This window comes from Lepidochelys kempii, chromosome 10, assembly GCF_965140265.1.
Source record: "Lepidochelys kempii isolate rLepKem1 chromosome 10, rLepKem1.hap2, whole genome shotgun sequence".
NCBI classification, from domain to species: Eukaryota; Metazoa; Chordata; order Testudines; family Cheloniidae; genus Lepidochelys; species Lepidochelys kempii.
In genome coordinates, this window is record NC_133265.1 from 78,174,872 (window position 1) to 78,186,239 (window position 11,368).

Here is an 11,368-nt window from a genome sequence, read left to right on the forward strand (position 1 = left end):
AGGAAGGTGGCTCTGATGTGCCTGTGAGCATGGCTGTGCATAGGAAGAGTAAGTCCTATACCTTCCCAGACTAGCAGCTGGAGCCAGGGCCATGATAGTAGCCCCTCAGATGGGGTGCCCCTACCCCTACCCCTTCTCCCTTCCAGGAGCTAGATTTCACGGGGGAGGCCTGATTTCATGGTCCATGACATGTTTGTCACAGCAGTGAACTTGGTAGAGCCTTACACTTACTCCAGGGCTGATTGCGTGAGGTGGTAGGTGCTTGACTGGTAGGTGCCAGAGTGCACAGGCTACAGGATCATTCTCTGCTCGTTTGCAATAACTGACCCTGTGTCTGCTTGAGTGACAACGTTAGGGGTAGAAGGGTGGCAAGAAAATGTGATTTCATTTGCCTCATTATGGGTGTGGTAGAGCAGATCTCTTGGAGCAATGCAGGGTCTTGGTTGCTCAACTCGATGTCTAACTTCCCAGCATCTATAAGGAGCAGCTCTAGTGCTGAGGAAGATAGAGGCTTGTGATGTGGATAGGTTTAAGGTGTCCTGTAATACAGTAGGAGCTGCTGTTAAAGCACAAGGTCTCATTGGGTTGTGGGAAGGGATCACGCCCATTCCGCGCTGCGCTCTCTGCAATGTGGGACCGCCTCTAGCAGGCTGCAGCAGTAGCGGTGAGTTAGGAAAGGCTGGGCCCCGGTTTCAGAAATGACTTTGTTGTTGCAGTTGCTTTCGGCTGTCACTGGCTGAAGGGAGCGGATGGGGGAAGAGGTTAGGGTGAGTGGTGCCCATTCATCCGCCCTTTACACACCTCTCCCTTCACACGTATTTCTAGGTTCCCTAATCTATGTATTCACAGCCCTTGCCCAGACCCTTCTTCCTCCACCTGCATCGCCCCTCTCACCTTTCCCCCCATCTAAACTCAGGGCTCTGCTCAGACCCCTCCCCTTCATAAATATTCATAGGCTGGGCACCGCCCCCCCCGGCGTCCATATCCATCAACCCTTCCCCGACCGCTCCTGGGGCGGCCCCGGTGCTGGCTCCTCCCCGCCGCCGGGGGGCGCTGTGAGCGGCGCAGCCCTGCCGGAAGCGCTCGCGCCGGGGCCACGGGAGAGCCGGGTCCCTCATGGCTCAGCCGCCGCTGCCCTTCGCCGCCCGCTTTGCGGGGCCGCCGCCCCCCCCCCAGTACCGCTGCTTCCCCCCGCCGGGGGGGCTGTTCGCGCCTTCCCCCGCCGCGGGCCCCTTCCCCGGAGCCCAGCCCCCGCCGCCCTTCCTGCCGCCCCCGCCGGGGGCCCCCGAGCTGCCCCCCGCCCACCGCCCCGCGGGGGGCAGCGGCCCCTACTTCCCCGCCCCCGGGGGCGCCTGCGGCCCGGCTCCGCTCGGCCGGGAGGCGGCCCCGCGGCTCCTGTTCCCGGCCCCGGGGCCGCCGGCCTGGCCGCCGCGCCCGCCGCCGCCGTGGGGCGAGGGCAGCGCCGAGCCGCGGGGGGAGGCGGCCGAGGGGGAGGCCGCCCTGAGGCAGCGCGATGAGCTCTGGCTGGCCCAGTTCCTGGCCCAGAGGAGGCCCCGGCCCCGGGGCTTCCCCCCGCCCTCGCCGGGCGCCCCGAGCCTCAGCCAGGCCCGGCAGCTGGCGGCGGGGGCCCTGCGGCCGGTGGCCCAGCTCGCCGGCCTGTGCCGCGCCATGCGGCAGCAGGAGGCCGCCGGGGACCAGGCGGGCTGGGCCCAGGCCCAGGCCCGGGCCCGCGCCCTGCTGAGCGAGCTGCAGGAGCGGGTGCGGCCCCTGCGGGAGCCCGGCTACCTGGGCGAGCTGCGGCGCAAGGCGGAGAAGGCGCGGAAGCGGCGGCTGCGCCTCCACAAGAGGAAGCAGGAGGCCGAGGCGGCGCGGGAGGAGGAGGCGGCCCGGGCGGCGGAAAGGGAGGCCAGGATCGACCAGTGGCGAGCCAAGTGTGTCCAGGAGGTGGAGGAGAAGACCCGGGTACTGCGTCCCCCCCTCCCCCCGTACCACTGCCTGGGGCTGTCATGGAGGGGTGCTCAGGGGTGCTGGAGCCATTCACACCGTGGGGGTGCTGAGAGCCATTGAGCCAACCTATAAACCCTGTCTATAGGGTTGCCAACTGTTGCGGAGAAACCCAAACGCCCATGCCCCGCCCCCTTGCCCACCCCTTCTCTGAGACCCGCTCACTCCATCCCCTCTCGCTCTGTCCACCCCCACCTCTCACTCACTTTCACCGGGCTGGGGTTGAGGTGCAGGGGTGGTGTGTGAGATTCAGGCTCTCGGGGGGGAGGGGGAGTTTGGGTGCAGGAGAGGGTTTGGGGTACTGGCTCTGGGATGGGGCTCACGGCTGGTGTTGGGTTGCGGGAGTGGGTGAGGGGTGTAGACTCCGGCCAGGTGGCACTTACCTTGGATGGCTCCTGGTTGGTGGGCACAGAGGGGCTAAGGTGGGCTCCCTGCCTGCCCTGGCCCCATGCCGATCCTGGAAGAGGCCAGCACGTCCCTGCTGCCCCTGGCAGGGAGGGGGACAAGGGGTTCTACGTGGTGCCCCTGCCTGCGGGCGCTGCCCCCGCAGCTCCCATTGGCTGCAGTTCCTGGCCAGTGGGAGCTGCAGAGTCAGCGGTTGGGTCGGGGACAGTGCGCAGAGACCTTCTGGGGCCCCCCATAGGGGCTGCAGGGATGTGCTGGCCGCTTCCGGGAGCAGGCCAGAGAAAGCAGGGAGACCGCCTTAGTCCCGCTGCACTGCCAGACTTTCAGCAGCCTAAAATCTACTGGTTTGGTTTCAGTAGCCTCCAGGAGATAGAGCCCGATTCCGGGAGACTCCCAGTGAAACCGGGAGGGTTGGCAACCCTGGTAGGGTGCTGCCGCACCCCCTGGTTTGAAGTGGTTTCCGAAACTACTTCAAACCAGGGAGTGCGGCAGCACCCCGACTTCCAGCACCTGTGGGGGTGCTGTGCTTTTTGAGATGGTCCTGACCATTGGTAGGCCTTAAAGATCCATTGTGGGCGTTGACTCCACTGCTCTGGCCAAATCCTGACATGGCTGATTGCATTCAGTCTACATAAAATTTTCCCTGCACACAGTTCTTCCTTTTTTGTCCTAAACTATTGTGTTGCCATGTACCAAGTGGCTAAATTGGAGAGTGCACTGATCCTTGTTGTATCCCTTAGCTACCTCACTGGCGTGCTCGTATGCTTCCATGCTTTGCCCTTCTTTAATGAAAGTTCCAAGAAGTGTGAGGAATTATTATATGCATCCGATGAAGTGAGCTATAGCTCATGAAAGCTTATGCTCAAATAAATTGGTTAGTCTCTAAGGTGCCACAAGTACTCCTTTTCTTTTTGCGAATACAGACTAACACGGCTGCTACTCTAAAACCAGGAATTATAATTCTCTTTTTTTTTTTGCAAGTTTTGCAAGAAATTTTGCAAGAAATTTAGTAACATTCTTACAGCCCCACTTCCTGGAGTCAAGGGATTATGTGAAAATCCTTGCTTTCAAATTTTTTTTTTAAAGTACATTTCTAGCCCTTGTGCTTGCAGAGAAAAGCTTGAGAATGTGACCCGAGTATCCTCTAGATGCTCAGGACGTGTCTGCACTACAGCAGCTCGGCTGTGTAGCTGTAGCGCCATACTCTAGATGCTTCCTACACAATGGAAAGGGTTTTTCCACCGTTGTAGTTAATCACCTCTCCAAATGGCAGTAGCTAGGTTGGCAGAAGAATTCTCTCACTGACTGAGCCATGTCTACACTGGGGGTTAGGTCAGCTTAACTAGCATGCAGGGATGTGAATGTTTCACACCCCTGAGTGATGTAGCTGGGTAAGGCTAAATTTTAATATATCAGGCTTTAGAAACCAGAAGGCAAAGAAGAAGAACCTAGAGTGAATTATTTTTTAACGCCATGTTTTTCTGAAAACTTGGGCTTGGCAATACTGTTGTTGACCAACTGAAAGCTCCATTCATTTCCATAGCATAATTCTCACTGTAAGCAGTTTGGAAAAGTGTTTCCCATTTTTTTAGCTCTCCATTTTATTTATATAATTTTTTTTCTTAAAGCAAAAGATTTATCCTGCATTAGGGGCCTGAAGAGGGGTGTCATAAGAGCCACAATGTTAACTCTATGCCACCAAGGAGTTACTTAGGATACCAGATCCACTCACTATACAGTTGTGTTGTGTTACTAGAATGCTACAAAGCATGCAGTGTAAGTTTCAAGATCTGACCCTATACATTTAACCTTGTGCTCTACTTACAAACTAGTACATCAACCCTGGGTGCCAAATCCGGACCACCAGATGCTTTTGAATGGACCAGGAAATTTTTTATTTACTTATTACTATCATTTATTATTATTATTTTTATATTATTTTCTTTGGAATCTGGAGTTTGTTCACCAAGACATTTGGATCTTGACAAAAAATAGTTGATTACCCCATAGTGCATCCTACCATGGGACTTGGATCCCAGTTTTGTTTAATCTACATACATTATCTATCATTTTGATGATCTGAGGACAGAATTTATTACGGTTTATGAATTTACCAGCAGCCTCTGATACCATTGCTTTGGTGTTACTCTGCTGCTCTCCAATTTTTTAGGCTTCTTTGCCCTGTTTTATTTCTTTCCATTAAAAGTGACACAATAGGCAGGTGACTGATTTACTTCATCTCCATCATTGGAATATTGTTTTCACTTATTTTTCCCTTTATTCTATATGAGCTTTCTTTTTAATTCTTGCCCATGTATGTAATTTCATGTTTTCTCTGTACATTCTTCTGTTCACAGGAACGTGAACTTAAAGCTGCAGCAGACAGTGTCTTATCTGAAGTAAGGAAAAAACAGGCAGACACAAAGAGAATGGTGGACATCCTGCGTGCTTTAGAAAAGCTTCGAAAACTGAGAAAAGAGGCAGCAGGAAGAAAAGGTAAATTATTGGCACTTTGTGATCTATGCAGAAATACAAGAAATAAAATATTTTTAGACAAATATTATATAGGGATTCAAATATAGCTAGCAAATGTCTTAATTTTGCAAAACTCCATAATATTGAGAATTTTCCATTCTTGCATTAGGTAGTTCCGTTCTTCATGATTACCCCTATTTCATTGTTATGGATTAAAGGCTTACGCAACATGAGTAAGGCTGGCAAAAGCTTGCCCTGTGTAATTATCTGTGTAATACAAACTCTCTACTAAAAATGGGATATGATAATGGTGCCTTCCAAGCTCTAAAACTTCTGTTAAGTTTATGGAGACTTCAAATAGCCTATAAGATGAATTGGTGCCCTCGCTTCGTAAATAAAGGGTATGTCTGCACTGCAATTAAAAACCCGCAGCTGGCGGGCTATGGGGTTGTTTAATTATGGTGTCCACGAGCTGGGACTGTTCCACCTCCCATGATCCTAGGACCTAGGCTCCAGCCCAAGCCCCACAAGCCTGAGTCAGGTGACATGGCCCCGCCGTGGGTTTTTAATTGCAGCGTAGACAATACCCAGGTGGTCACTTGGGGGTTTTATTTGCAGAGGTCCCCATAAGGCAACTTTATGCTTAACTTTACTGCTGTGAGTAGTCCCATGGATTTTAATTGAAATCACAGATCAGTGGGACTTCTCATTCTAGTAAAGCTAAGCATGTGCGTGAGTGTTTGTAGGATCAGGGCCTTGGGTCGCAAGGTATTTTTTTGGTTTTGGGTCTTTTTCTTTCCTCTTTACTGTTTGGGTAAAACTGTTCTGCTCTCAGGATATTTCAGCAGAATAGATATTTCTAAGAACAATAAGCTCTTGGAGACCTGATTCAGCAAATCCCAGGATCAGGCCTTTAGTGGGTTTTCCGAAGGTATTTTGATAAGGACTTCTCCAGTAGCACCAGTGTCTTTTTACTTGCTCCTGACTCTGCCAAATTAGTAACTTCAATAGGTTTCCTGCATTTATTCCAAATGCTTTATTTAACAGGTTCAGTTGGTGAGACTTTCTTAATGACTTGCTAATACAGTAAAAGCTGTGTTATCTGGCACTTTACCAATCGGAAAGCTCTATAAATCGGCATTTCAGGAGGGAGTGCGGTGCGTGGGCTCTGGGAGGGAGTTTGGGTGCAGGAGGAAGCTCAGGGCAGGGGGCTGGGGCGCAGGAGGGGTTTTGGGCTGCTGGATCCAGGAGGCACTTACCTCAGGCGGCTCCCCACAAGTAGCGACATGTCCCTAGGCGGAGGCATGGCCACTTCCAGCCAGGCGGTGCTGCGGGCTGCCTCTGCCCGCAGGTCGTGCCCTGAGCACTGGCTCCGCAGCTCTCATTGGCTGGTGACCACAGCCAATGGGAGCTGCAGGGGTGGTGCCTGCGGGCGGAGGCAGCGCGGAGAGCTGCGTTGCTGTGCCTCCACCAAGGAGCATTGACCGTAGCCGGTGGTGTCTGCGGGGGTGGTGTCTGCGGGCAGAGGCAGCGCACAGAGCTGCCTGGCCAGGAGTGGCCACACCTCCACCTAGGAGCAGCAGGGACACGTCGCCACTTGCGGGGAGCCACAAGGACCCGGCACCTCGACACCCGTCCCGCAACCCGAGCCCCCTCCCGCACCAAAACTCACTCCCTCTTAGTTAACCAGAATTTTTGACTTATCAGCACCTCCCATTCTCCCAATGTGCCAATGATAAAACTTTTACAGTAATAATAATAATAATAATAATGAATAATTACTTTATATTAGGTGGTATTATTAACAATCGTAAGTTATATTTATTTAAGCAGTATGTGCTGAGTGTACCCAATAACCAGACTATCGGCACCATTTTGTACATAAATAATAAACGTCATGAATAAAGTACCTGGCCAGTGAGGATTCGGAAGATACTGCTTGAGCAGTTACCTTAAATTCCATTCTTATAGGATAGTATCTCTGAAAGATTGTTGTGTGTAACTGTAGTATTCTGCATGATATACGTTTCTTTCCAAACTCCTTCTTGACCCACGTCATTTTATTGGAGGATAGTCATGAGGAAAATGGGTGACCAGATATAAGTTAATTGGAGATTCTGCAAACTCCACTCTCAGTATGAAACTGAAATTAGTACCATTTCTGTGATTGAAAATTATAACTTAATTCACTGTCTGTATAGGTGTCTGTCCTCCACCCTCAGCAGATGAAGACTTTGAACATCACATACAGAGGCTGAGGACACTGATCAGAAAACGCTCTGAACTGTATGAAGCTGAGGAGAGAGCATTAAGAGTTATGTTAGAAGGAGAACAGGAAGAAGAGAGGAAAAGAGAAATGGAAAAGAAACAGAAGAAAGAAAGGGAAAAGCTTCTACAGCAAAAACGTGACATTGATTCCAAGTTATTTGGGGATCCAGGTACACTTCTGCATATTTTAGTTCAGTATTGGGGAGGTTTTTTTCAAAACAAGTCAGATTAAAATGTAAACACAACTTTGCCTGGAAAAGCTGCCATGTGCTGAAATTACTATGAAGAGCAGGAGACAAGATACACAAGTTCATTCATGCCCTTTCATTATCATGTTCATAGAATTGGAAAATTACTTTATGTAGGAGGAGTATAGTCACAGTATCACAAACTATGATTTCACCAAACCTTACAAGCCAAGCAGGATTAGTCTGAATTTGGTATTTAAATGGAAGATGTCCCACAACATGTTGATACGTTAGTATTGGTGATTCAGCAGGTGTCATTACTCCTTTTAGTACAGCCCCAATACCAGTGTGTTCCGAGGGAGGGAGGTTGCTACTGGAAGTATTGTCTTTTGTAAGAGTGGAGAAAGTCCTAACCACTTGTAGGCATCAGAAATCCCATAATACTTTTTGTAACAAGAATATATTAATTAGCAAATAACTTTAAACAGTAATCACGGCGTGACAAGTGTGATATGGCACCTTTAAGGATCCTAACACTTTTTAATATTGAAGGTCATATCTTGTTGAACAGTTTTCTTATGTATGTGTTTTAACAGATGAGTTTCCTCTTAATCATCTACTGCAACCCTTTAGACAATATTATTTACAAGCTGAGCATTCTGTACCAGCCCTTATCCAGATAAGGTAAGAGCAAACATCTTTAGTTTATTAGTGGTAATGAGGTGGTAGTCTGTCATGTAGAGATTTGTGAAGATAAAATTACATCGTCTGTTGTTTCATTGCCCACCAGAGTATAAAGTTTATACCATGAATTCTCATCAGATGACTTTGATTATAAAATTGGCAGCTCTGTTTGCCTAACTCCGTTTTCAGCTAACATAAATGTATTCCCACCCAAAAAACTTCATTAACATAGTTATAATTGCTGAAATATATTTCCTCACAACACCCTGAACATTAAAAAGCAAACAAATAATAAATTAAGGCAACTTTCACACCCAATATTAATTTCAAAGCACTAGCTCACTACAATCATAATATATAATCACACCAACGCACTTGTGGTTGCTAAAAACCTCGTTTTCAAGTCAACAATATTACTGCCCTCTGCACACAAAAAAACCTTGTGAATCTTCCTGGAACACTTGACCTGCTTTTACATGGGAGCATGCTTACCTTCTCATAGGAAGTTTAAAATTAAGTTTTACAAACTTTACATTTTATAAAGTGCATAGACTTGCAATATCCAAGCTGCCATAAAACCAGTGTGGAAATGAAGGGTCCGTGTCCTCCTCCTGATCCTAAACTACTGTATAACTGTGTATAATGGTGCAACCTATAAAATGAAGGCAGCATACTTACTAGGGTAAAGTACGTGATTTAAAAAAAATATATATTGATGTCATTTAAATTTAATTCAGGAACATTATGCTTTTGACTCTTTAAATATGCTGTAGGCTTCAGCATAAAGTGTAGTGAATCTCCATATATAATTGCTAGAAACTTGCATGCTCACTCATGCTCATTTCGTGTTGGTTTAAAAATGTATCTTCAAGTTTTTGCTTTGAAGATGTAATTCAGAAGTACATTTTATAATGTGTTTGTATATGAAACAGTATGAAAAAAGAACATGTATGTGAATGTATTTTATTAAGGTGTGTGAGATGGAACAGAACAAATGCCTATCTTAATCTTTTTTTTCTATTAAAGGCATGAATGGGATCAGTATCTGGTACCAGCTGATCATCCTGAAGGAAGCTGCATCCCTCCAGGCTGGGTCCTTCCAAGTCTCCCTACCAGTGACACCTGGGCCACTGCTGTTAGATAATTTTATAAGAAGTCAGTCTGAAGTGGTAGGAATTTCACATATAGGTAGGTAGGTCCCAAGTTTTCCTTGAAATCTACACCACCACTTCATTTTTTTAATTGTAAAGCATGTGGCAAGATACTGGAGTTGGAATTTCGTGAAGAAAAACAATAAGGGAAAAATGTTTTCCACCTCCTGGATTAACAGATAAATATCCAAGTGTAAAAGATAGTATAAGCCATGTTTGTTGTTAATGTTGTGGTGCTATAGAATTACAGTTCTGTTATGGGCCTTTATTTAACTAGCCTTTGGATTTGAGTGAGTTTGTTTACAATTTGAGGGCATTGTAAGTGGGCTGATACTTTTGCAGAGCATGTGTGTGCAATCAAAATGCTCACGTTGGACATCAGATTTAGCTGTTTCCCTAGCATGTAAGCTTTCAGTTCAGCAGTCATCTCTTCTCTCTGAACTCTTCTGGTTGTAGAGATAGTGAATGACTATCGCCAAAAGAGGTGAATTTCCATAGAAAACTAGTGTTGAAACAAATTTCTATTCCAAAAGTAGTATCAAAGTCAGTGAACACTCTCGATCTAAGGTTTGACCCTGAAGTTCCAGATCTCTTTTTAAAACAAAAAACAAACAAACAGTCAACACCACATAATTATAGAAGTGTAGACATTTCTAAGAGTCACTGTGGTCAACCTGAGTTCTAGTCTTCACTCTGCCACTGGCTTGCTTTGTGGCCTTTGGCAGTCAATAAGCTCTTTTTGTCTATTTAAGCAAACTGCAAAATTATGAATAATTTCCTACCTCACAAGGATTAATGTTGTATAGTGAGTTTAAAATGCTAAGTATTACTTGAATTGATATGCCGTTTAGCCATTATACATCAAACGTAGCTCACAAATTTAAGATTATTTTCCCAAATAAAAAGTGTGAGCTCCACAGATGGCCTCTTTCTTTCAGGCAGGTTAGTAGCCAGCTTTTGGGCATTATACATGCAGTAATAATGCATGCAGCTTTAAAAATCTAGCTCTTTGATTGTCTCCTGTTCAAAATCAGTTATTTTTGCTTAATGAAGGGCTTAAAGTCTTGTTTTCAGGTTTTTTATAAGAATGAAAAGGTCTTTCCCCCTCTGGATAGTCATGTGTTGCACTGTGTCCAAGAGACGCTTTGCTTATAAAACCTGAAATTTTGTATGTGCTCAATCTCCTATAGACTAGACACTCGAGCCTAATATTCATGTGATACCTGTTCCATTGACATTGTATTTGGGTATGGTGCTAATATAAGTATCTTGACAATCCATAATTGTACCATCATGCTCAAAAAGGTAGACTAGCCATGTGACTGTATATAGCTTGATAAATAAGCCTACTAGAAAAAAAAATGTAATAAAAGCTGAAGTCTAATTTATTGTAATTGTTCTTGCTAGTTACTTGCTTTCTTTGTAAGTAGATACTATTTGTAAAATATAATTTGATCAAAAATACAACTCTCATTTTGTAAGTGCATTTTATACTTTAAAGAAATAAAAAATAATGGAAACTGTCATAAATACCTGTTCTCTGAGGGGGAAATTTTCCATGGACCAGAGGACCAGCACAAGCCTTTGCATCACTTAATCTCCATAGTATGGGGAGGGCTGCTGGCAGAGTAGCCATACAGGCAAACCTCCACAGCTCTTTTCCCTAAGCACTACAGAAGGTTCTGTTTTGCAGCTGTTTTGTGTACAGGCCAATATATAGGACAGTGATGGGGGCATGGAATGGGATCCGTGTTTATGCAGGTTCTAGTTCTACGTACCAGATCTATGCAAGTGATTCGGAGTTGCAGTTGCTATTCCAGCCCATAGGCTTCAACCCTGTATCTTGGCCCCAACGCGAGGGAGTGGATTTAACCTTTCCAACTCACTTACATCAACTGTATAGAAAGTATCTACTCAGACTCCATGTGATGAAATTCATTTCACCCTAAAACTGCATCAGGAAATCAGCATATGGTTGACTAAAATATAGTGGCATATTCAACATCATTTATGTTGTGGCTTTACAAGTAAATGTTCATAATTTTTAACTGAAACTTGTGCCCAGAGTTGAGATCTGTCAGTATGGGCACACTGAGAATTACTTACTTGAAAGGGTTAAAATGAGAGTGTGACTTTTTTGCCAGAGAGAATGCAGCAATTGTTGCTTCCATGTGTATTACCTTAAACACCATA

General features: G+C 46.3%; 1 protein-coding gene across 1 annotated transcript; it reads left to right on the forward strand.

The window, feature by feature from the left end:
• Nucleotides 1–1,075: 1,075 nt before the first annotated feature.
• Nucleotides 1,076–10,642, forward strand: PDCD7 (programmed cell death 7). The gene is made up of 5 exons (XM_073304327.1): nucleotides 1,076–1,962; nucleotides 4,767–4,905; nucleotides 7,086–7,322; nucleotides 7,937–8,024; nucleotides 9,051–10,642. Exons 1-5 carry the CDS (start codon nucleotides 1,117–1,119, stop codon nucleotides 9,166–9,168), a joined length of 1,428 nt encoding a protein of 475 aa, XP_073160428.1. The 5' UTR covers nucleotides 1,076–1,116; the 3' UTR covers nucleotides 9,169–10,642.
• Nucleotides 10,643–11,368: the final 726 nt, after the last annotated feature.